The following is a 27,220-nucleotide window of genomic DNA, read 5'->3' as shown; positions in this document are numbered from 1 at the left end:
CACCCCCCTCCCCTCTAGAACCCTCAGTTTGTTTTTCAGAGTCCATCATCTCTCATGGTTCGTCTCCCCCTCCGATTTCCCCCCCTTCATTCTTCCCCTCCTGCTATCTTTTTTTTTTCCTTAACATATATTGCATTATTTGTTTCAGACGTACAGATCTGTGATTAAATAGTCTTACACAATTCACAGTGCTCACCATAGCACATACCCTCCCCAATGTCTATCACCCAGCCACCCCATCCCTCCCAACCCACCCCCACTCCAGCAACCCTCAGTTTGTTTCCTGAGATTAAGAATTCCTCGTATCAGTGAGGTCACATGATACATGTCTTTCTCTGATTGACTTATTTCACTCAGCATAACACCCTCCAGTTCCATCCATGTCGTTGCAAATGGCAAGATCTCATTCCTTTTGATGGCTGCATAATATTCCATTGTGTGTGTGTGTGTGTGTGTGTGTGTGTGTGTGTGTATACACACACACACACATCTTCTTTATCCATTCATCTGTCGATGGACATCTTGGCTCTTTCCACAGTTTGGCTAATGTGGACATTGCTGCTATAAACATCGGGGAGCATGTACCCCTTCGGATCCCTACATTTGTATCTTTGGGGTAAATACCCAGTAGTGCAATTGCTGGATCGTACGGTAGCTCTATTTTCAACTTTCTGAGGAACCTCCATACTGTTTTCCAGAGTGGTTGCACCAGCTTGCATTCCCACCAACAGTGTAGGAGGGTTCCCCTTTCTCCGCAGCCCCGCCAACATCTGTCATTTCCTGACTTGTTAATTCTAGCCATTCTGACTTGTGTGAGGTGGTATCTCATTGAGGTTTTGATTTGGATTTCCCACAACAGGAAGTTTTTATAAATCATTTCTCCTGCTTACTGAAGTTCTATGTGTTCTAAGGAAAAACATTTCTGTGATCAAGTTGCATGGTAGAGTAGCCACATTTTAAATGAAGCACCATTTTCTTTTTTTCTTAAATGAGTGACTGACAAATTGTGGTTATTCATATTTGGATATTTGGCAAACATTTTCTCCAAAATAAATGAAATTTATCTGTCACTTAAGAAGACCGACAGTATTCATTCATAACTGAGCTTTCATATGAAAATTAGAATTTGGAAAACTTGTTATCTGTCACTGTGAATTTGACAGATTCCCAGTACTTTTAAACTTACTGATGAGACCCCAGTGGTGATATTAGCAAATGTGATTATTTTGATACTGTGTAATGAGATGTGTCAACATTTGGAAGATTTTTATAATTTGGTGAAGTTTTACAAAGGACCAATGCATAATGTTACAAAATCAAGCAGAAAACATCAAGGATAAAAGATCCACTCAAAATGCAACATATAACTGATATATTTTAATATAACAGAATAGGAAAACTTCACTGATACAGTTACATTGCAACGAAACTTGAGGAAACTCCCACTCTCTGAGTTTTGGTATTATATCAAAGAATATCCATAATTACTTTAAAAGGTTATTGAACTACTCCCCCCTTTTCCATTACATATCTGTGTGAGGCTGGATTTCCTTAACATATTTCAACCAAACCAATTCATGACAAAAGATTAAGTGCAGAAACAGATGGGAGAATCCAATGATCTTCTATTAAGCCAGGCATTAAAAATATTTGTAAAAATGTGAAACAATGTGTCTCTTCTCCCTAATTTTATTGCTCTGGAAAATATAAATCTGTTATTTACATTAATATGTAATAATTTTATTACTATTTTGAAATGAATTATGTTCTTAAAATGTGGCTTTAATTTCTAATACAGTAAATATTGATAGACAAAACTCACATGAACAAAAGCTATTTGGGACCTTCATTATTTTTTAATAATGTAAAGGGAGATGAGCCATGAGAGACTATGGACTCTGAGAAACAAACTGAGGGTTTTAGAGGGGAGGGTGGTAGGGGGATGGGTTATGGGTGATGGGTATTAAGGACGGCACATATTGCATGGAGCACTGGGTGTTATGCACAAACAATGAATCATGGAACACTACATCAAAAACTAATGATGTAATGTATGGTGAGTAACATAACATAATTAAAAAAAGGGGGGCCTTGATTCCAAAAAGGTTGGGAATCTTTGAACTAATCATAAATTTTCAAAAAAATTAAAAAAAAATAAGGAATCTATCAAGATCCTCCCAAGTCAGCATTTCTCAATGTTGGCGCTTTTGACATTTTGGCTAAATGGTCTGTGTTGTGGAGGGCTGTCCTGTACATTGCAGTATATTTAACAGGATCCCTGGCCTCTACTCACTAACTAGAAGCCAGAAGCAGCACCCCCCCCGCCCGCCAAGTTGTAACAACCAAAAATATCTCCAGTCATTGTCTCTTGGGAACAAATTAACTCTGGTTGAGAACCACTGCCATAGGTAAAAAGATGTTAAAAGGACAACTTACAAAAAGGAGTGTCAATAGTATAAAAACACACAGGAAAAAATTATGTTTTGCCATTAATCCAAGAAATGCAAATCAAAATGAAAATATCCTTCCATTTAAAACCCATTAAATTATCGAAGTAAATGTAAATTATAACATGCCATCTCAGTGAAGTTGTGGCGAAACTGGGAGGATTATATCATTCCAGTAGCACTGTAAATTGATTCATCAAATTGAGGAAATAATTTGGTGAAGAATTTCAAGACTCACAAACACTTTTATGACTCAGGAGTACAAAGAGCACAGATTCTAAATTCTGCATTAAATCTGAATTTTGGCTTTGAAACTCACTAGCTGTGTGAACTTCCTTCAAAGATTTAAATGATATTTAAAAATCCAAGGACAATAAATGATTACTGTGAAAACTGGATGAGATAATTATGTAAGTGAACTTCTAGTTAAAAGTGGAAGATTTAATGTACTCCATTTATCTCTCCTTTCTACTGAAATTCCACTAAAATGACAGGAAAAGAAGAAAAAGCATATAAATCCACAAGGAAAGAAAGAACAGGAGAGGGGCCTTTAGTGGTTGAGAAGTTTCAACAAAATTCCGGAAAATTAAAAATGGCCTGAGAATGGGTGTCTAGAGTGGGAAGATAAAGAAAACCAAACTGTAAAGAAATGTGAGTCAGGGGAGTTCACTTGGCAATGGATTGCAAACAAGACTCTGATCTTGGAGCAGGAAAGTATGGGGAGTGTGGAAGTGAAATGTGGGGCTGAAACCAGGGGTGTTGATCAAAAGTCTGCATATGAATCCATCAAACTCTTGGACATGGGCCTCTATCTGTCTACTCTCTATTCTCACCCTTTAGGCAGAAGAGAAGAAGTTCCATCTCTGGAGAATCTGAATGTCTTTACTCCCCAAAACACGGCACTTCCAGTCAATTTCTACATCTTACTTTTATTTTTGTATTTTATCTTTTTTAGGTTTCTTCTAGTCTTTTAATCATTCTTTATATACACTTTCAATACAGAATTAAAATTGTATTATGTGTAGTTTTATATGTTTTTTTCACTTAACATTATGTTGTGAACATTTCTTATTTACTCATTTAGTCAGAAGGAAAAATAGCAAAACTTCTCCCTTCTGCTTTTTCAACTGAGAGTTAGACAATCCTGTATTAATTTTGACAGGTTTTCAAAGGAAACAGAAACACTAGCTCAAAAAGATATCTGCCCCCCAATGTTCATGGCATTATTTACAGTAGCCAAGACATGGAAACAACCTAAGTGGCCATCAGTGGACGAATGGGTAAAGAAATTGTGGTCTATACATACAATGGGATATTATCAGCCATAAAAAATGAGGAAATCCTACCATTTATGACAACATGGATGGACCTTGGAAGCATTATGCTCAATGAAATAAGTCAAACAAAGAAATACAAATACTACACGATCTCAGTAACATGTGGAATCTAATAAAAAACAGACACAGAACTCATAGAAAATGAGATCAGACATGTGGTTTCCAGAGGCAGGGGGGTAAGGAAGAGGGGCTATTGGAGAAAGGTGGTCAAAAGGTACAGACTTGCAGGGATGTACGGATAGCATGAGGACCACAGCTAACAGTACTGTGTGACATATAGGAAAGTTGTAAAGAGAGTAGATCTTAAGAGTTTTCACAACAGGGAGAATTTTTTCTTTTCTTTTTATTGTATCTATGAGAAGATAAATGTATCCTGATCCTATAGTTGTGATCATTTCACAGCAGGTGTAAACCAAACCACCATGCTGTACACCTTAATATAGTGATGTATGTCAATTATTTCTCAATAAAAGTGGAGAAAATAAAAAAATGGACAGGTTTCCCAACTAACAGCCAAAGTTTTTCATTTTATAACATTCCAACTTTTCTTATGAAAGAAAAAAGAAAGAAAAAGAAAAGAAAAAGGAAAAACACCCTGAAAATTAACTGGCCTTGACATGTATAAATTAAATGTTACACCTTAAAATAAAAAAAATGTATCCTACATTGTATAAATAACCACTTTTTAGTTTTATCAGGATATTACCTTAAATCCTATATTGTCAGATGTCTGAATTTCCAAAGATAATTAGATTTTGGACCTTTTCACTTCAGAAAAAACATAGAAGAGGCATTGAGAATAGAAGAATAAAACTGAAGGCTACTGGAAGCTATGGTGAGAAAGCAAAAGGCAAATACAGATTGATATAACTAATAACGCATCACTTAATTTTGTATCATTACTATAGGAAATTGCAGTATCTCAAGCAGATTATGGACAGGGTGACCATATTTCCCAGTTGGCCCACAAGAGTCCAGGTTAATGCTTATAGTCCTGCAGTATTTATTTGACACCCTTCATTCTCAAAGTGTTCCAACTTGGAATCAATTATATGGTCACTGGAGTAATTCATTCACAAGGAAAGTCTCCTGACACAGATACCTAGTTGTACACCATCGAAGAAGTGCACACAGCAGGACACCATGTGCATGTCTTAAAATGGTTACCCTTATCACAGATAGCACATGGTGGTTGGAATTACTTTTTTTATTGTGGTTTCATCAACATATAACATATTAGTTTCAGGTGTATAACATAATGATTTGATATTTGTATACACTGTGAAATGACCACCACAATAAGTCTAGTTACCTTCCATCACTATACAAAGCTATACATTTTTTTTCCCCTTGTGATGGGAATTTTTAGGATTTGCTCTCTTGGTAACTTCCAAGTGTGCACTACAAAATTATTGACTATAATAACCATGCTGTACATTATTTCTCCATGACTTTTTTATTTTATAATTGGAAGTCTGTATCTCTTGACCCTCTTCACTTACTTTGTCCCCCTTCCCTCGAGTAACCATTGCTCTGTTCTCTGCATCTATGAGTTTTTTTTTGTTCATTTTCTAGATAAGTGAAATCATACAATATTTGCCTTTCTCTGTCTGACTTATTTCACTTACCATAATTCCCTCAAGTCTAACCTTGATGCAAATGGCAAGACTTCATTCTTTTTCAGGGCCAAGTACTATTCTGTTGCATACATACACCACATCTTTATCCATTCATCCACTGATGGACACTTAGGTTGTTTCTATATCTTGGCTATTGTAAATAATGCTGAAACAAACATATCTTCTTAGTGTTTTAATTTTCTTTGGATAGTCAGTAGTGGAATTGCTAAATCATATGGCAGTTCTATTTTTAATTTTTGGAGGAATATTCATATTGTTTTCTAAAGTGACTATATCAATTTACATTCCCACCAACAGTGCACAGGGGTCTCTTTTTCTCCATATCTTTGCCAATACTTGTTATTTTTTGTCTTTTTTGATAATAGCCATTTTAATAGGATGAGGTAGTATCTCATTGTGGTTTTGATGTGCATTTCCCTGATGATTAGTGATGTTGAGCATTTCTTCATGTGCCTATTGGCCATCTGTATGTCTTCTTTGGAACTTCTACTCAGGTCTTCTGCCCACTTTTTAATCTTTGCTATTGATTTGTAGGAGTTCTTTATATATTTTGGATATTAACCCCTTATTGGATATATGATTTACAAATATTTTTTCCCATGCAGTGGCATGCTTTTTCATTTTCTTGATGGAAACCATCTTTGCTATGCAAAAGCTTTTGTTTGATGTAGTCCCACTTGCTTATTTTTGCCTTTATTGCCTTTGCTTTTAGAGTCAGATCCAAAAAATCATAACCAAGACCAATTTCAAGAAGCTTGTCACCTGTGTCTTCTTCTAGGAGTTTTATGGCTTCAGGTCTTTTATCCAAGTCTTTAGTCCATTTTGAGTTAGTTTTTGTGTATAGTCTAAGATACCAATCTAGTTTTTGTTTTGCATTTGTTTGCATGTGGCTGTCCAGTTTTCCCAACAGCATTTATTCAAGAGTCTGTTCTTTTCCCACTGTATGTTCTTATCTCCTTTGTCATAAATTGACCATATAATTATGGGTTTATTTCTGGGATCTCTGTTCTGTTCCATTGATCTATGTGTCTGTTCTTATGCCAATACCTGACTGTTTTGATTACTATAGCTTTGGAATATGCTTTAAAATCAGGGAGTGTGATGCCTCCAGATTTGTTTTTCTTTCTCAAGATTGCTTTAGCTATTCAGGGTGTGTTATGGTTCCTACAAATTTTAGGATTATTCCTTCTATTTCTGTGAAAAATGTCATTGGAATTTTTATAGGGATTGCACTGAATCTGTGGAATGTTTTGGGCAGTATGGACAATTTAGCAATATTAATTCTTCCAATCCATGAGCACAGAATATCTACACATTTCTTTTTTGTTTTCTTCAATTTCTTCCAACAATGTCATCATTTTCAGCATACAGACATTTCACCTCCTTGGCTGAATTTATTCCTAGGTGTTTCATGTTATTTTTATGCAGATGCAAATGGAATTGTTTTCTTAATTTCTCTTTATGATTACAATACCTTACTTTTAAGTATGACTACAAGCCTTGTTGGTTAGGTGAGAAATGCACCAATATAAAAGAGAGTAGTCAATTCAAATGGCAAAAAAATGATTCCAGAGGAAATGGAGATAATACAGCAGTCAGCAAAGACTCTCTCTCTCCCCTAATCAAAATAATATCCTCAGAAAAGTTTGAGAAGTGATTGTTTCTATAAACAAGAAGTGATGATATGAGGAAGACAAATTCAGAGAACCATAAATAGCTCTTAAAAGAAAAAAAATTGTAATTGCTCAAATTTTAAACAATTGCTATACAAGGGTTATTTTTCTAGAAAATAGAATGAGAAGACCAAAAAAAAAAAAGAAATAAAAAATGAAACAAAAAAGAATATGTAAGAGTAAACCTGAAATGATAGGGCTCTGTGACAGGAAAAACATATGAATAGCACAATGCAGATATTGCTTGAATAAAATAGAATAATTGTACATTCTAGGATGAATTAAAAAAATACACAAGACAGGAAAAGTCATGACAGGTAATACAGCATAGTGGTTAAGAGTTCAGACTTTGGAGCCAGACTGTTATGTTCAAATCCCAGATCAGCAACACACTAGCTGCTTGAACTTGGGCAAGTTACCTAATCTCTCAGTGTTTCAGTTTGCACATCTTAAAATAGGGGTCATGCTATTCTTACCTTAAAGGGTTTGGATGAGAATTAACTGAGTTAATATATGTAAAGAACTGAAAATAGTATCTAGTACATAGTAAGCTTTGAGTTAATTATACAATACTATAACAAAAATAGTATATACCACTTGGCATTGAAGTGCACTACTTTTATAGAATTATGAAATTAGCCATTGTGTATTTATTTAACTAAAAATTGTGGTATAACTACATTGGGAAGCTGGAAGGGAAGTACTGGATGATTTAAAACAGCCAAAGTTTCATCTATAATAACAGGAAGTAAATAGATAATGTCTATAATCAATGATTTTACAACAGCACATTATGTAGTGACAATGCCAATACCCAGAAGAAATAAAGAATTACAATGTGGCTGCCTTTGGGTCACAGGAGTGGGGCTTTAAAAGGTGGGGGAGGGAATGGTCTTTGACTATCTGATTTCCTAACTATGTACACTTGTTACTTTGACATTCTTTTTAATTAAAGAATGAAAAAGGTTAATATATATGAATTGGCTGTCAGTGCCTGGAATATAAGAGTAGGTACTCAATACATTTTAGTTAGATTTTATTCATTTCAGTAATTCCACTCCTGGGAATTTTTCCTATTTAAAGATACAATATCAAAAGAAAAACATGAATGTTTATTTCTGGGTTATTTATAACTGGAAATGACCCAAATTTTCAACCATATAGGAATGTCTAAGTATTATGCAAAAGTTTGGTTGAATGCTATAGGCAAGAACATAAGTTTATTGTTTCAGATGGCTATGGACTGGCTAAAAGCTACCCCACATAAATATACACATACATGCATAGAGAGACTGAGAGATCGAGAGAGAGAGAGAGAGAGAGAGAGAGAGAGAGAGAGAGAGAGAGAGCATGCGCCCTGATGTGTTTAGACTAGGAAACATAAACCTGAGAAAACCAAGATGTCCAAACAGAGGAGATGGAGATATGGTGTGCCTTACAGCAGGTTCCTCTGCCCCTAAGGTATCTAATGGGGGGCTTAGAGCTGCCTGGGTCACTATGGAAGGGGTATTTCTTCCAAAACTCAGAGTTTGTTTTGAGCTCTGGACTTGATGTTTAGAATTCACATCACTGTTCAGGAAGGAGTACACTAACAATCTATGCCATTAATAGCAATTACTATAGGTATGTAGGGGGCCTCTCCCTTGTCCTGCAGTCGGACTCAGCATTAGCAAAGGCATAACGCACCTGGAATTCATTCTCAGGACTGGCTCAGTCTCCAGCTTCACAATGCTCAGAAAACCCATTTATTAGCAAAATATTGATAAAGCAAGGTGACGACAATGAAAAAAAATGGACAACATAGTGCATCTGAGTCTCCAGCTGAACCTACAGACAAGGCCTACAGCTCTCAAAGATGCCATGAGCTGGACAAGCCAGCTTCTGTGGATCTTCGTTTTCTCACCTGGGAAGCGGGATACATTTTTCCTGCTTCAGTGGGATGTTATGAGTATAAAATGAAATGATGCTTGGGAAGTTGCTAATCATGGGTTCTGATCCAGAGTAGGAGGAGTTCAACAAAGCTCAGCTAGATGTGACTTTGGCACTCTGTGACTCACTCCTTAGAACTATGCTTCTCAAAGTTTAGCATGCATCAGAATCCCTTGGAGGCCTTGTTAAAACCCAGACGGCTAGGCTCTAGCCCCAGAGTTCCTGATTCAGTTGGTCAGGGGGCAGGGCCTGAACATCTGCATTTCTAACAGATTCCCAGATCATACTGCGGGTCCAGGACACAGGCACAAAAATTATCAAAACCAAATGGGGTAAAGATTGAGACTCTGGAGAGAGAAGAAAAAGGCAGGTGGAGAAAGTTTTCTAAGGGTTCCTCATCTGCCCTTTGTCCTGATGCCCACCAGGCAGAACTTTGACTTGGCATCTTTACCAATTACGCCTCCTTCCCAAGCTCCCTTCCAAGGTTCTCCCACTGAACCAAACCTCCCTTGTCAACTTCCTGCACTGAAAGATGACAACCCGCTCCCATCTGCCTGCATCCTACGTGCTGATGCAAGAGGCCACCTTTTTAGGTTCCAAGAAATTATGCATTCGTTATGAGGGAAATTAACACCTCAAAGCAAACTATAATTAGGAATTCTTCAATTCAGTTTATGCTTTTTCAATTAGGCACTCTATAATTTTAATCATGGGAGCATTAACATGTTTCTGTAATTTATATACCTGTGGTATAATTAAGCCTGGGAAACACATTACTCTAAACCTGAATAGAAGGGATTGTTTCCCTTCACACTTGCAGTATTACAGGTCCCTAATGGAGAGATGATGCCAGTTTCAAAGGAGCCATTTCTGAGTTGCAGAGGCCAATGAAGGCAGTCGTAGACAATGTGATTCCTTTGAACATCTGGCTTGTGTGTTGACATCTACATCCCGAAGCTTCAACTCCTACTGTGACTTTCAAACCATTCCTGCCATTGGAAACTGCTCTGGACAACTATTCTTGGAAACTAATTTCGATTAAGCAGGAACAGGGTGTCCTGGCAGGGGAGACGTTACCTGAGAGCCATGGGAAGCAGATGGCTTGGAATTGAAGAAACTGAACAATAGGCTAAAACTTAGCCTGGAGTGGGACCAAACTCCTTTTTGTACATTGATTCCTCTCCCCACCTCTCTAATTCTGCTCCTCTCTCATAATTTCTGCTCTGCCTTTTAGCTATAAAGCAGGTCCCGGATTCCGTGTGCAAGGTAGTTCTCTTGGGATTCTGAGCAGTTTTGCAACTTCAAGGAATTCAGAGGCACACTGAAAGTTTTTGTGCTTATTCAGACTGAACCTCTGAACTTTCTGAAGGTTAAAAACCTTCATTTTTTTTTCCTCCTCTTCCTGCTCTCCCCACAATAGCAAATTCAGATTTGCTGACTGCAATAAAAGGAAAAAGAACATAATCAAAACTGGCCCGGGGGACAATGCATACAGATTCCAACCCAGCTGAGTGAGATGCCCATATAGCTGCAGCATTTTGGCACTCAATATATTTTGTCTGATCTAAGAAAATATGGAACTTTTTATAAAGTGAAAGTTAGAAATGGATTTGTTTCTCCCAGGCTGTTCTAGCCTTCCACACAAGAATACAGAGTTGTTCAGATCCTGATGCTCCGTCTCACCAAACATCCATCTTCTACCTAAGCCCCATATCTGCATCGAAGTGATATATTCAGATGTGCCATCAGCATGTAACAACACAACATGAATGACTTCACACGCCAGTCACTGTCATCATCGTAGGAAAATAGGGGTGTGTTTCTGGCCCCCATACGGACCTTACTTAGTGAAGTAAGCTGGCAGAGATCCTACTTTGGCTCTTATGAGATAAAATTGATTATCTTCATGCTGAAATGTACACCAAAAGAGACACAAGTTCCAAAAGCTGTAAAGCCAACAGGGGCAACTCCAGAGTAAAATGAGAAACAACTACTTCCCCACATCAAGAGAACAAGCAAGTATCAGCACCAGAGAAGAGAATTCTTGATTCCCTGTACCGGCTCCTTTCTCTATACAGATGCCCACCTGTAAACTAACCCAGTGGTGCTGAACATATGGTTTGACACCAGCATGATTATCCTCTGGGAGCTTGTACAAATACAGATTCTCAGGTCTGGTTCTATTAGTCCTGGGGATGGGAAAAACCTACATATTTACTAGCTCCCTAGGTGATTCTAATAGCCACTGGGATTTGATAACCCTGGGGTTAAATCATTTCCCAGATGCTATGCCAGTGAGCGGGATGCAGTGGAGCTTGGGAAGCCTCCCTCAGGAGGTCAGGGTCTGAGCAGCAAGTCAGCCCAGTCGTAGGTCCCACTCGAGCTTTTGAGACTTACATTTTAGGCCTGAGTCTAAGCCCCCATTAACAGTCCCTTTGAAATGGGACGTGGGCCTTGACCTCTTTTGAGCAGCCCTCTGAGGGTTTAGAGCAATGCAGTGAAACAGAATTTTTGGTGATGATGGGAATGCTGTTCAATATGGTAGCCACTAGCCACATGTGGCTATTGTACTTGAAATGTGGATGGTGTAATTAATGAATGGAAGTTTTAATTTCATTTCATTCTAATTAATTTAAATTTAAATAGCCCTATGTAGTTGTGGCTTCAGTATTAAACAGTACAGGTCTAAAGTCTTGCCCTTGAATCCTTCTTGTGTTACTGAAGCTGCTACCCCTGTCCTATGAATACTTACTTTATATATTTATAATCTTTACAAAGTGCTTAGTGAGCCTAAGTGAGCCTAATTTCCACTCAAGTGGAAATGCACCAGTGAAAACAGCAAACCGTAAGCAGTTGTAGCCAGGCAAGGATGGACTGCATTGTGAAAGGGGGTAAGTACAAATTTCTTCTGCCTCGTGGCTGAGACTCTAACCTTTAGGTTGTTCTTGTCCTACCAAAAAGCCAGGACTTTCAAGATCACCTCTCTCTATGCTACTGAGAGGAGGCAACTCTCTGAGCAGCCACAGACAGTTGGAGCGAGCCTTGTGCAGAAGGCTTTTTGGATGAGAGCAAACCTCCTTGGATTCTAACATGGCACAGATCCATGCACTAGCTCAGAAGAACATCAATAGATCAGGCTATAGAAATGCACTTGATGGAGGCTGACTTGAAAGTCTGACCTTTGGGCGGCTGCAGACAGAGAAACTGAGAACCATCCGTTATCAGCTGCGCAAGATCTGAGACAAAGCAGTGATGCAAACTGTCACAGGGCCCAGAACCCTGTGAGAAATAGAAGTCAGCTGAAAAAAAGTTGGAGCAAAATGAGACCCAGGAGAAGACACCTTGCAGAATCACTGTTGCTCCTGCAACGGGTTTCAGCACATGCCCAGGGTTGGGAGTATTTGAGTTATAAGAATTACATCTACTCAGACAGCTTGCCCATCCTTAGTCTGGCCTCTTTGGTCCTTGAAATACTTGGCTTCAGTGACCTTCACCTTGAATCCATTACCATCTATCCACTACCACTGCCAACACAGTGACACCCAGAGCCATATTCTCCCGTTGCAGGGCTCCATTACTAAAACCTTATTTTCGATCATTTTACTCTCTGAATGCCACTTCCTGTCTGTCTAGCCTCTCTCAGCCTTGTACCTTCTGCACAGTTTCCTCAACAGCATTGGGGTCACCTGGCCCTCAAAATCTGTATCTGCACATCTACCTCCATGGGCTTTTAAAATCAAGCCTGGACCATATGGCCCATTTTTAAGCACTTCTGTTGACATCATCATCTTCCCTTTCCCATGGCCCTGGATCAAGGTAGGTGTCTTTCTTCTTTTCTACAGTAAGAGCGGCTGGGAGCTCTTAGAGAAAACTGAACTACAAAACTTCAACCATCTCCTATTTAAAAAAATATTCTTCCTTTAGCTTTCATGTTTTAACTCTGCCCTGGTGTTTCTTCTACCTCTTTGGCCAGCCCTTCTCCATCTCCTGCATGGTTCCTTGACAGAGCTTCACAGAGCTGTCTTGTTTTTCATCTCTTCTGGTAGATACTCTCCCTGGATAAGGTCATCTGCTCCTCCCATGCTTCAAATACCACTTGAATGTTAATGGTTCACCAATCTAAAACCCCCTGTTCTCATGCCTCTCTAGCCCTCCAGTCTTCTGGAATTTAAATAGTCCCTATGGTAGGAGGTGAACATGACAACCACACTCTCTTCTCCCTCATGCCAGTAACAGTCTGTTTCCATCTCTCCAGATGGCAGACGGTCCAAAATAGAACACTCTTTCGTTCTTCATGTTCTAGCAACTGCTCCTCCTGCTCCATTTAAAATATTCTTTCTGAAACACCTGTTTTTCCTCCTTGGTTTGAGCCTAAGGAATAAAATCCAGAATCCATCAACACCGGAACCAATTCTTGGTAAGTTGGGTTGTCCGGGGGCTGAAAAAGGGAAAGCTGCAATACAATTAGGGTGAGCTGAAGTGAATGTTAACCCGCCTACATTATCTGGGGCCCACACTTCCTCCCTTTTGTTTCCCTGCATGGTCTTTCCGATTGTGCCTTTGTGCCACACTCACCAGATTGACCTTGTCTCTTTAGTTTCAATGGTGGTGACATGTCCCTTTAATCATAGTTATGTGTGTCCTTAGTCGCCATATTTAGAGTATGGGACAGCCCCATCGGGAACAGCCCTGCAGTAGTATTTATCCCACTATGTCTTATTTCTGGTTGTCTCTTTTTGTATCTGGCTCCTCTTCCCCAGTCTGGTGTGATGAAATCCCGGCATGCGGATAGACTTGGCGACAAACGGTATTACTTTCAGAGCTAAATCTTCTTGCAGTCTATGTGGGAGCGCCTCTTGCCCATCCCTCCACCAAAGTGGGACACATAGCACTCCTCGTCTTCAGGCCCCAGCAAAGGAGGCCCAGAGAGCTGGGGAACTAAGTGAAATAAATGATACCTTGAGAAAGAGTATCCAAGTATAATTGCTGTTTTCCATCTCTCCCAATGTGGACGGGGACTCAGGAACCCCTCAGGCTGCCCCATGCTAATAAATCCTCGAAAATGTTCATTTCCCCTTCCCAATTGGACACCATCATGTGCTCATATCTGAGAATCAGATGGTAACGATGCCAATTTTGCTCACTGCAGCTCCAAGGGACCAGCAGAAGCCTTCTGTGGTTGTTTTATGTGCTCCCCATCTGGGCTGCACAGTTATTAAAGGAATCCTGGAAGAAATCTGGCAATTTTTTCTCTTCTTTCCAATGAAGAGTCTTCTTTCTTTAGGAGTTGACTGGATCTCCAATTTGTACTGCAGCTCATCATTGTGCATTTCAAAGTCATAGTCTTAACTACCCGCCCCTGTCAAATGCAAAGGGCTCAGGGATTTCTCATCAGGGAGTAAAGAGAACTTGCAGTGGATATTAGAGGCCACTAGCCAGATTCCTGTCTCTGTGTACTCAGACTGTCATACTCCCGGCCCTCCAAGCCAGAGCTGCCCCACCGTGTACTAGGCCTGAAGCATCCCATAAAAGCAGGTCACAAGTCCTAGCTCTGGAGGAGGTCCCTCGGCGGTCCCCAGCACTTGCCTGGACCACACATCAAATCCCAGCCCTATTCCTGCCTAGCCGGTTCCTTATCCCCCATTAGGTACCCAGGCTACATTCACCACCACTGGTCTCTCCTGGGTAATGTGTCCTCGCAGACTCTTTCTGCCCTCAGTGTTCCTTGGCTCAGAGAATGGCACCATCCTCCATCCCACTAATTAGCCAGAAACTGGGAGTCACCCAGGACAATGTCTTTTCCTTCCCACCCACCTGCCCACCCCGTAGAGAAGTCATCACCAAAGCTGCTGCCCATTCTCCCCTGCTCAAGGCCCTCCCTCCATAGCCACAACCACTCAGCCTTGGGTGGCTGTCCCTTCTCATCTGGGAGCAATGTCTTCCGGCCCTTTCCCATCCAGCCTCATCAGGGGCCACTTGTCCTTGAATTTTCTGCCCACCGCTGTCCTCCTGGCCTTTTAGTTTTTCTAACCTCATCTCCTGACTCTCCAGCCTGGTGTGATCCCCTCTTAGGTGAAACAGCGAGACACAGAAGGAAGAAAAACCAGCAAGGTGTGTGTTGTCGAGCTGGCTCCCCTTGCGGGCAACCCGGGCTCAGTCCTAATGGAAGTATGTGAGGACCCACGTGGCATGCACCTCAGAATGGCCCATCCGGAGGATAGGAAGCCGGGCAAGCCTGGACTCCCGTCCCCGGTTGGCATTCAATCCCGTGTGTTTCTGAGCTGTATCTGCCTACTCACATGCACCGAGGTCTGTGGGGCTTTGGAGGGAGCACTGAAGCCAAGAAGAAGAGAGGGAGGGGGGCTGGCGCTGGAGGAGGGGTCCTATCCCTCTGCATGGAACCCACCCAGCTCAGCTGCAGCTGAAATCAGAGGTGGGGTGGAGAGGAGGCCCCGAGGCAATGAGAATGGGCTGCAACTGCAAACGGGTCCATGTCGTCAGTGTCTGGTACCATTTGCCCAGAGCTCTCTCTGCCATTAGGATGTCTGCACGTGGGCCTGCTTGCTCATTTCTGGGTCTCCGGTGTTCAGCCCAATGTCTGGCACATGGCTGTTTGCTCAAATTCCAATCAGGTATTTACTAACCTAATGAATTATGAACGGAAAAACCTGACTCCTCTCCTGAGATCTGGTCTCACCTCTTCTGCTTCGTTTTGATTTCAGGTTCCCAGTCTGGTCCCCCGTATTTATAAGGTCTCACTAAAGGAAGCTCATGGGGGCCCCAGGCCCCTTCCCAAAGATACTTTGGATCTGCTTTCCTCTGATTTCACAACATATGGGGGCCTCTCCTCCAAGTCGAGGGCACTGTTCTTAGCCCTTGATTTGCTGGCCTTTTGGCAGTGGAGATGCCCCAGCCCCATCCGCTTGATTTCGTGTCTCTGAAATGTGCCGAAATCTGAGGATGTGTTTGGAAGGAATATTGTTTTGAGGATTTTGGGACACTCCTGGAGATCACTGCACATTCCCTGATGTGTCACACCCTTGCCAGCACCCTGCAGGCAGATCTTCATGGTGTCCGAGCAGCAAACAGCGAACAGGCATCAGTGCACAGCAGGCCTCAGAGAAGCACCTTCCCCGTGGCTCCTAGGGCAGGGAGTGGCTCTCTGTCAACAGCTGGGCCACCCCAAGGAGCAAGCTGAACAACGACCGGACACGCCTTACACAATTTACCTTATTGGACTTTTAAAACAATCTGTGACGTGGGTACTCCCATTTTCCCAGCAAGCAGCTTTAAGGTCAGAGAAATGAAGCAACTGGCTCAAGGCCACTCAGCGAGTCAACTGCGTAAGGCTGGATCTGATTCCAGAAGCCTTTGCTGTTCCGATGGATCCAACTGGGAAGTGAGCTACGGTAGGAGGAACCTAAGGGTCAGGGGCTGGTAGAGACCGACACTACAAGTCCCTGGCCGGGGAGCACAGCCCGCGTGAGTGGGAGCCCAGACGGGAGCCGATGCGTCCCGCCGCAGGGTGGGACCCGGACACCGGCCAGGTAGAGAAGACAAGGTCGGCACGGAGAACGGCAAGGCAAGCGCTCGACTGCTGAGAGGCGAACACAGTGTCCTCTATACCTGTCAGGACAAAGGCCAAACCCAGAGTGAAGATTCTCTACCTGGCTCCAGGCTGCTCCTTTGCCTCCCTCCCCTTCTCCTCCCGAGCGCGCTGCGGTTCTCGGTGCGGTTCGTGACCACACGTGTACCTTCTCTGCCTCGTCTCCCACATGTGCTGCTTCCCCCTCCTTCATGGAGCAAACTCCCCTCAGCTGGCAACACTGCCTCCAGGAAGCCCTTTTTGCACCTGAGCTCATCAGGCTCAGGATGGATGCCTCTGCACAGAACACTCTCATAGAAACTTCTGACCAAGCATTTTTTTCTTTCTCTGATTGTCTTCCTGACAGAACTACATGTCCAAAATGGTAGCCATGAGCTATGAATGACCTTGAAAGACTCTTTAAAGTAACTTAAAAATTTAAAACTCCAGTTCCTCAGTCACACTGGTCATATTTCAAGTGCTCAGCAGGTGGTTGAGTTGGAGGTGATGACTGTTTGGAGGTGATGACTGGACGGCACAGACACAGGACATTTCCATCGCTGCAGGAAGTTCTACCGGGGGATGCTCTTATGGATTCGGAGACAGCTGAAGGCAGCACCTGTGAACTGCATCTCCAGTCCCAGGACGTGACATCTACTAGGTGTGCAAAACAGACGTGCTGAATCACTTGCTTAATTGTGTTTCCGAGGGCCTACTAAATGCCGGCCACTGTCCCAGGGAAAGGGCATCCATCAGTGTCAAGCCTCAGGTTTGCTGGAGCTCATCGTCTAGTGAGGGGCGGGCAAGACACAGAGCCAAAGAAAACCTACTGGCAGGTACATAACACAATTAAAGAAAGAATGAGGAAGGAAACCCCCTGGGTCCTGCTGAGTAAACACTGGTAAAGGGGGCAGAGTGAAGGGGAATAAAACCAGAAGCGGAGGTCATAGCCAGATTCTGATGGGCCTTGAATTCCGTGCTAAGAAGGTCGAACCTCACAGGGTGGAAAGCCAGTGACTCACTTAAGAATTTAAGGGAGTACTCCAGCAGCTCAGTGGGGGATGGACTGAAGGAAGAACAACTGATGGCAGGCAAACCAGCAAGGCCACCACGGCAGGTCAGGGGAGTGGGTGCAGTGTGGCAGAGGGGTACAAGAGAGAGCTAATCCCACCGCTGATTCTGGGGTGCGGTGGTGGGCAGGTCCCTGTGACTGACAGGAGGGGAAGGAGAGCAGGGGGACGGAAGGACATCCCCAAAGAAGCCAGCTGGGGACCTGGGGGGAAGGTCTGCTACGGACTCTGGGGCTCTGCTTCAGGGACTGCATTATGGGTGATAAATTCACGGCCAAGTTACTTTCTTATGAAGGTTGCCACAGATACATCAGTGTGACAGGTGAGGCGTGGGGGAAGAAGGTTTGGTGGGTTCGAGTTGGAGCTGAATATTAGATTCTAGTCACAATTTGATTGATCTTTTAAGCAATTCTGGGATTCTGTCACTTAAAAACCAATAAATCTTTGAAGGCCTGGGGAAAGCAATGCAAAAGCAATAAATCTCCATTGTGGAATATTAGAAAAATAGGCCAAGCTTCCGAGGTGGTTTGGATGGAGAGATGGGGGTGCAGGAGCCCCGCAAGACAATCCACTCTTCTCCTCCTCATCTCCCTGCAAGCTCAGTTCTACCAGGCAGAGCCGGACCCCTGGGGCTTCCCAGGGGCAGCAAGCAGCAGAGCAGGGGCTGGGGTCTGGCTGAACTAGGGCCAGAACACTGCTGGCACAAGGTGGGAGAGAGCTGCAGGGGGCAGGGAGGGGGCCTGCAGCCGAGGCTCAGGAGAGAGCCTGCTGGAGAACCGGCTGCTTCACTCAGGGACGTGCTGGGGTTCACAAGTTACAGGCTGGACCTGCACCATCCTGGGCTGGAGGCCCCCTGTGAAGTCACCTTGCCTGCCCCAAATTCCCAAGTCAATGAGAGCTCACTCAACAGCCCTACCAAAAGGTTACCGAGACCTCACAGGCAGAGAATACAGAATGTCCTGAGGGAGCAATGAACTCAGAAGCAGGAAGCGAGGTCTGTGTACTGGCTCCATGGAAACGAGCTCCATGACCTTGGGCCAACCTCTTAGCATCTTAGACCTCAGCTTCCTCCTCTGATATGCAGATGGTACTCCCCACCAGCTGACTCACTGGGTAAGCGAAGATCACATGATACAATGGAATTAAAGGAGCTATCAACCAGAAAATACGATTCCAGGCATCCATGACCCAATCCATCCAGTGCGCTCACTGTGTCCTACAGTTAGAGAGCCTTCACTGTCTTCTTGATGCCCATGCTTCCCTGACCTGTGGGACTCCTCACTGGCCTGCTTGCCAGGGTTGTGCCCATTCCTCTGGCCAGTCCAGTTCTCTCCATCAATACACTGTCCCCACAGGCTTCATAGTATCTTGTTCTGCCAGTTTCAGTACTGGGTCTGCTTACCTGCTCCATGCCCTGCCTCCCTCCACATTTGCATGCACACTTGCTGGATGCTAAGCCTCAAGAGGACAGGTGTGTATCGACCTTGTGTCTTGCTCTATCCCCATTGCTTAGCTCAGTTCTTGGGACACAGCAAGGGCTCAATATATATATGCTGAATGACCTAATGGCCAACTGCCTCCCAGATGGACATCCTAGTGCCTAGAGTTCAAGGTGAAAGAGGGTTAAGGTAACTGAAATCTTCTGTGCCATTGCCACTGCTGTCATTGCCATTGACCTGGAAGTCATGCAGGCTGACACTGGCTAGTCTCCTTCCCTTCTTGGCAAATGCCCAAACAACAGTCCGAAAATAATTCCCGAAACTGACCGTATACCCACCCTCAGTGATCCAGAGCCTTGAGAAGAAAAGCAGCCAGACATTTCGAGACACCAAGCATTGCCCCTTTGAGCGGTGACATTTAATTTTTTTTTCCAATGGAAATGTCACGAAAATATGGCATGCACAATTTTCTCTTTGGGAGGTAGTGTGAAATGAGCGCTGGCTTAAGGTCAGCTGAACTGAGTTTAAATTCTGCCTCTACCACTGCTTGTCTCGTGGCCTGGGTCAACTTACTTGGCTTCTATTGATCTCAGTTTCTGTATCTGCAAAATGGGGAGACGATTATGGTAATGTTGTGAGGTTACAGAAAGTTTATGTATGGCAACAGGCACGTAGTGAGGGCTTCCTTATTACACGGAAACTAGCAGGCTCTTTTCACTTGAAGACGCAGAAACTAACGCTACATTTTTAGTTGAATCAGAACAGCTAATGAACATCCATGGCTATGAGTGGCTGCGGGGGCCACAGCAGGTACACCTCCCTGTTTGCTGAGTCATTTGTGATTGTTTTGTAGACTTGCCCTGTTTTTTTTGCTCCCTGCTCACTGTCATTTCTCACTGCTACTGGGGCATTTCCATTCCCACCTCCTAATCACGGCAGTCTTAGGATGCAATGAGCTTAGTGCAAACTAAGAGCATGCAGGCTCAGAGGGGAAATGTAAGGGGCCCCTTTTGGGGGGGACTGGAAAAGCTTCCCCAGGAACATTGGTTTGGGCTGCTCAGAGGACCCTTTTGCTGGTCTCTGGAGTTGGGCAGGCCTGGGTGTTAAGTCCCATCACATCACTTACTGGCTTTGTGACCATAAGCTTTTAGTTTCCTCATTTCTAACAGGGATATAATAATACGAATAGGTTAGTCAAGGTTAAATTCTTGGAACCTAACAGTTGCCCAATAAGACATGGTGATAATTACTCCCATCTGTGTTCAGCTGGGCTTGATGAGTTTTCAGAGGCTCACAGATATATAATTTGATTCATTTTGAGGATGGGACCCTGGATCCTCTGTAGAAAAAGTAACTTGATCCTGCCACTGGGCAAGACCAAGATTGCTTATTTCTCAGTATAACACTTTTTTTTTTTTCTGAAAAGAAGTTTCTGTGCAACTTTCTGCTGGAATGAAGTTAGGGGCTCCTACGTAAAAAAACAAAGCCCTTTCTTTCCTACCATGGAATTAGGGTCTCAAAAAGCTCTGGAAATTTGAACAGGTTGTAAGCCTCATCTCATCACTTACTGGCTCTGTGACCATGAGGAAGTGGGCAACACTGTGACCCTATAGTGAGGGTAGATTTTCAAAAAAACTGTTCTGAATAGAACCCCCTAAGTGCCACAGAGAAGAAGCAAAGCTAAGGGAGGAACTAACTCTCTAAGGTCTGCCTTGCTTTGGGCACTTCCATATTTTATTCAGCCTCTATGAAACAGCTACCATCCATGCCTTCCTGATAAGGAAAACTGAGGGTCGGGGAGATTAAGTATCTTGCCCAAAGTCACACAGCAGGGATGGAGCAGCATCTGAATCCAGGTCAGCTGTCACCAAAGTCACATCCTCTCCATCACCCCACACAGCAACCAGCAGTTGGAAGCAAGCTAGAGAGAACCTGCACCTGCTGGGAGCCGCACGGTTGGATGCCAGCTGATGAGGTCGCCTTGCTGATCTGCAGGCTTGCAGTAATGCAAGGGGACACTGGGGTCTCCAATATAAAGGTCATAGGCTTTCGGTCAGATCTGGCATGTGCACCTGGGTCAGCTGCTAACTTGCTCTGCAATGTTGCACAAGCTGTTCCTTTTTCCCGGACCATACTCTTACCACCTAAGAAACTCTCTTAGATTTTGAAGTAGTGACCAGTGCTGCTGTATGAGAGGCTGAGCTGGGAAAGGGAGAGAGGCATTGGTGGCCCAAGGGGAACATATGATTTGGCACCTGGAGGACCTGCATTTGAGTTCAGCTCTCCTACCAACTCCTGTGTGTTCCTGGGCATTTCTGAGCCTTGGTACCTTCACGTGAAAATGAGGACAATCACTTATAGAATGTACAGAGAGAGTGAAATCCGTGCATAGAGAGAAGCAAAGGACCACGTTGCCTGAGAGTAACAGGGAGAAAAACAGTAAGTCAGGTGACGATTCATCTGACGGAAGAGCCACCATCTGCTCTGGCTCATCACAGGTAGGACAGTTCTGGAACAACCCATGTGGAAAATATAAGACAAAAGTTCTATGGCCAGATGCTCCATGAGTACTACACACACCTGTTGCAAGGCCTAACTTAGAGTCAAACACTGTTCGAAATCTTTAGAATACATGGCAACTTCCAAGCTGTTGGCCGTTGATTCTGTTTCCTCTGCCACCTACACTTTCTGGGTAGAGCTGGATCCAGGTCGGAAAACAGAGAACTAGACCCTCTCAATAGCCTCCATCCTGGCTGGTCTTCCAGCCTCCAGTATCATAAAAGTAACATTGCAGGGGACTATCCAGTGGCTCCCTAAGGGCCCTCAGAGAAGCTGGAACTTCTCAAACATGGCCCCCCTTCTCACCCAACTGCTCCTGCCTTGACCTTGATGCTAAAGGAAAGTCCTGAGCCTTGAATTAACTACTCCTGGTTGCTCCCATGATATCAGGCTGTTTCTCTCCTTCATGCCTTGCTCATGTTGAACCCTCTTACTACTTTGGCAAAATCTTATATAACATTTAAGATACAGCTTGGTGTCACTTGAGAATGTCAGCTGGGAATGTCTTCCCTGAGCTTTCATAATGACCTATGTATATCTCCATAAGCATGCACTGTATTGTAATTATGTTCTCATGTTTCTTGCTTCCCAACTCAAGTGTGACTTTCTTTAGAAAATGACTCCTTCACAGCTGGTTCACTGCTGTCTCCCAGGCAGTTAAACAGTGCCGGGCCCTGAGTGAGTGCCCAATAAATGTTTGCTGAAGGAATGAATAAACAAATCGTTTTGATCCCTTGTGCCCCATCCATTCCTGGCATATAAGATGCTCAACGCATGCTTGTTGAACTCAGCTGAGCCGATTTTTTTTTTTTTTAAAGTAGGTTCCATGCTCAGCATGGAGCCCAACACAGGGCTTGAACTCATGACTCAGATCAAGACCTGAGCTGAGATCAGAAGTCAGATGCTTAACTGACTAAGCCCCCCAGGTGCCCCCAAACTGAACCAATCTGAAAGCTGCAACCCTGGGGCGAAGTGTAGTTGCTGGCAAAGTCCAAGGGAAGAAGCTTTCTCACCTGACAGGGGCTCCCCGTGACTGAGCGGGCTTCAGCATCACTGTGATGGTCGTGTCTGTCTCATTCAGTGGGGTGTCTGTGTCATATTCAGGCATCGATGGAGCTGGGCAGAGAGCAGAGAGAGGGGGGCACTCAGCACGGGTCCCAAACCCAGCTCACCACCTCCCCGTTGGGGCCATCCCTAAAGATACCCAGGATGACCAGTAGCGGGACAGGTGGGAAAGGGTTGGGTGAGAGTCACATGGTGTCCCAGGCTTTCAGCAGAGAATGCTCTCCTTCCCACCTGCCCGCAGGTCCCTCCCAGGTGCACAAGAGTCTGGGGAAGAATGGCCATGAGATGGCCAGCAGCCCTCAGGAATCAAAAAGTTCCACACCAAATAAACAGATGCAGGAAGTCTAAGTACTTAACAAAGACATGAAGGCAGAGCCGATCTTCTTCAACACATTTGAAATGCAAATTACAGCAGTGATGAACTAGTTCCTCTTATCTTTTCTCTCTCTCTTTTTTTTTTTCATGAGACCCTCCCTTCTCTCAGCCCCAACTGATAGGAGTATGAAAGTCTAATCCCTTGGGAAGGTAATCTAGCCATTTATATTAAGAGCTATTAAAACCCACATGCCTTTTAATTCAGTATTTCAATTTCTGGAATTTAATCCTAAAGTTATAATCCAAATCAAGGAATTAAACTTTATTCTGTAACATGTTTATTGAAGCATTATGTTATAAAAACATGGAAGCACCAAATATATCCAACCACAGGGGAATGTTTAATTAAATTACGTCCATCCACTTGCCAGAACATTATCATGAAAGCAATGTACCAACATGGAAAATGCTTATGGTATAAAGATAAGTGAAAACATTAAGCTGCAAAAACCACTGTGGGTATCTATGCAAAATATGTATGTATGCAGGCCAGAACTGCACAGGTAGTCTCAAAAAATGAAAATTGTAAAATGGGATCCAAGATAATTCTATATTGATGTTGCCCGGTGGTGGAGGGGGCCCTCCTGGGGATGGCAGGCAAAATCTCAGACTTCTAAGGCTTTGTACTAGTCATTCATTCGTTCGTTCATTCATTCATTCATTCATTCATTCATTCATTCATTCTCAGACATTTCATGAGAACTTGTGCTGTGCTCTGTACTGCCAAAAGGAATATTGCTGAAAGCACATTTTTACAAACCAATTTGTATGAGAAAAAATGTACTATTTAATGCAGTTGTGTGGTAAATTATTTGCTGAATCACTTAGCGTTCCTGGGGTCTAGTCTAATTAGTATGTTTTTTACACTTTAGGAAGTTCGTGGATTTGGTTTCTTCACAAGACTACCATGCTAACACGTTAGGGACTGCATCGTCCTAATTGCTCCAATACCACCAGGTGACAGCTGGCTCTGCCCTTTTTTGCTCCCAGAAAATTAGGAATGGGGGGAAAAAACCCAGAATAAGCTTCTTCCCTTTTCCCTTTCTATTAAGAGAGATACCTGAAATTTTGGTGGCAATCCTAGTGGTGACAGGGGGCCCGAAGCCCTTTGCTGTGCTGGCCTTGATGGTGAAGGAGTAGGTGGTCCCCGGGTACAGACCCACAAAGAGGTGGTGGGTTTCATTCCGGAGCTTGAAGACTTTCCCCCGCTGGCTGGAGAGGTCAGCACTCGGGTCCAGTGAGCCAACAGCCTTGTAGTTGATCTGTACAACAAGTCAGCAAACAAACAAGTAAATACCTCACTCAGGAAGCTGGACAGAGCTCATCCAGGGGAACATCAGGAGAAGCAAAGAGAAGGAGGCATGTGGGCTTGAAAAGCAAGCTCTACTGTGACCGTCCACCTTCCAGATTATCCCAGCCTCGAATACTCCACTGTTGATACACGGGAGCCTTGCTGCCCAACAGAAACAGAATGTGAGCCATGCACATGCTTTTCAACCTTCTAGTGGTCACGTGAAAAGAGAAGAAAGTAAAATTAATTTTAATAATATATTTTGTTGAACCCGATATTTGCAAAGAATTATTTCAACCTGTCATCAGCCTTAAAACTTGACGTGGTATCTTATATTCTGTTATTCATATTAGATCTTAGAAATCTAGTATGTACTTTGTCCTTAAGGCACATCTCCATCTGGACTAGCTACATTTCAAAAGCATAGGAACCACGTGTGGCCAGAGGCTGCCATATTGGACAACACCAAGAGCGGGGTTTATGCACAGCACCCAATAAGAATGGTTTGGAAGGCTAATTTAAAAGGCAGTTCCCATTTCCCTTGGTGTCCACGTGGCACTTTCTGGTGCTTTTTCTTTTTTTACTGCTCTTCACTTTATTTTTTTTTATTTATTTTTATTATTATGTTAATCACCATACATTACATCATTAGTTTTTGATGTAGTGTTCCATGATTCATTATTTGCATATAACACCAAGTGCTCCATGCAGAACGTGCCCTCCTTAATACCCATCACCAGGCTAACCCATCCCCCACCCCCCTCCCCTCTAGAACCCTCAGTTTGTTTTTCAGAGTCCATCGTCTCTCATGGTTTGTCTCCCCCTCCGATTTCCCCCCCTTCATTCTTCCCCTCCTGCTATCTTCTTTTTTTTTTTTTTAACATATAATGTATTATTTGTTTTCTCTGGTGCTTTTTCATGCATTATCTTGTTCCTCTTCCCCAAACCTTGGGGCATCAGGATACTTATTCTCATTTTTAATGTTGGAGACACTGAGGCTCAACTGGAAGTAACTTGCATGAAATCAACACTTTCCAAACTCTCTACGGTGAAGGCCCAGTTTTGTGTTTCTCAATCCACTGCGGACCCATCATGATCTGCAGACCACATGGGACTCATCACGTGAGTCTGGTCATAGCCAAATTGGTCTGCACTCCGTGCAATGAGACCCATCCACTCATCCCACACTTGGGTGTTGCAGCCATGTCAAGGTACTACGAGAGTTTCTAAGCATTCACTCTCAATTTCTGCACTTACCCTGCTGTGAAAGTAACCAAACAGGTGGCATTCCAGCACCAGCCCCCACAGATCACATTTTGAGTGCCACGTTCCTAAATCACACAGTTGTTAAAGTGACGAACACAGGATTGTGTGTTTGTTTCATCTAGTCTGTTCTAACCCAGCACCCAGTCAAGAGACAGAACATCACTGGAACCAAGACGTAGGCTTTGTACCCCCTTCCGATCCGCCCCTCCCCCCTCCCCCCCCGCCCCCACAACCCAGCAAGGATAACCTCTATCCTGACTTCTAACAGCACAGACTAGTTTTGCCCGGTCTTGTATTTTATATAAATGGAACCATACACGGTGTACTCTTGCATGTCTGGCTTCTTTCACTCCACATTATGTTGGTGAGATTCATGCAGGCTGTCCCGTGTCACTAGAGATCACGCATTCTCATGATCATGCACTGTTCTACCACCGACACATGAGCAAACCCAGGTCTGCTGGATCTGAACGCTGTGCTCCTTATTCTGTAAGGAGCTGCCGGGCTTGGAGACAAACACGTCATTACCTAAAGAATGCATTCATCCATTTACTCATCCACTTATTTGCTCCTTCACAAATGTTTCCCGTGCAGGCCTGTATTCTGGGACCTGTGCTGTGTTCTGCTGGGAACAGCCCACGTGAATGCAGGCTTGACCTTGTGCCCTGGGGTCTTCCATTCCAGAGCGAGGTAAGGCAAAGACACAGACACCTAACATCACTCTGTCTTCTGTAAAGAACGTCTCAGACTTGACGGGAAGACCAAACCCAGACTGAAACAGGAACACACCAACTTCATAACCAAAATAAGCAGTTTGCTGTTTCTGGCAAGGGCACCAGACGTTTTGGAGACAGAGGTAAGTTCTCTGTCCTCCGTTCAGCAGTAGCTGTGTAGCAATCAATGTCACCTGCCGAGGAGCGAGGCCAGACTCCTTGGAGCAGAGCAAACCCTGGAGGAGAAACACGCGGAGCCTAAGGATTTGGGCACTTTGCAAGCAGAGCCACCGGCCAGGAGCACCCGGGGCCGCAGGTCCTTGGTGAACCTGTTCCCAACTTTCCCTCTGGTCACCTCTGCTGCCTCCACGCTTCTCAGAGGGAAGCACTGCAAACATCTGCCTCTCTGTGCGTGAGTGCTGTTCCGAGGCGGGGGGGGGGGGCACTTGCAGGAAGCTCTGGATAATTAGCACCCCAGCGACCACACTAACGGTAGCTGATGTACACATTCGCTGGGCTCCTCCCACGTGACACCCCCACAGCATCCCAGGGGACTTCCTGGAGGGATTCCACTCTGACTGCCTCCAAAGGTAGCCAGCTGGGGAACACATCCATCACTGGCTACCTTCCTTTCCCTTCCCCACTCCCGCTTCTCAGTAATCTACTTGTATTCGAGTCTGTGTCTCAGGGTCGCCAAACTAAGACAGTGTGCTCCTGGAGGTTTCTCAGGGGAGAAGTGAGCTGACGTCTGATGATGACAGAGTCAGAGCACAGGTGAGAGCATTCTAGGTTCACAGCAAGGGGAACTGCCTGGGTGAAGGCCTGGGGGAG

General features: G+C 43.8%; 1 protein-coding gene across 1 annotated transcript in view; it reads right to left on the bottom strand.

Annotated features, from left to right (window-relative positions):
* PTPRT (protein tyrosine phosphatase receptor type T) overlaps positions 1-27,220 on the bottom strand; it is a 1,128,529-nt gene that overhangs the window by 286,698 nt on the left and 814,611 nt on the right. The window contains exons 10-12 of the mRNA XM_073880268.1: positions 24,180-24,381; positions 22,693-22,795; positions 1,640-1,712 (exon numbers count right to left, since the gene is read on the bottom strand). Coding sequence (XP_073736369.1) covers positions 1,640-1,712; positions 22,693-22,795; positions 24,180-24,381 — 378 coding nt within the window. The remainder of the gene's footprint in view (positions 1-1,639; positions 1,713-22,692; positions 22,796-24,179; positions 24,382-27,220) is intronic.

Source organism: Callorhinus ursinus, unplaced genomic scaffold, assembly GCF_003265705.2.
Source record: "Callorhinus ursinus isolate GAN/ISIS: 27379988/994484 unplaced genomic scaffold, GSC_fseal_2.0 scaffold38, whole genome shotgun sequence".
Lineage (NCBI taxonomy): Eukaryota > Metazoa > Chordata > Mammalia > Carnivora > Otariidae > Callorhinus > Callorhinus ursinus.
The sequence above is the reverse complement of the archived record's forward strand: the minus strand, read 5'-3'. Positions and strand labels throughout refer to the sequence as shown.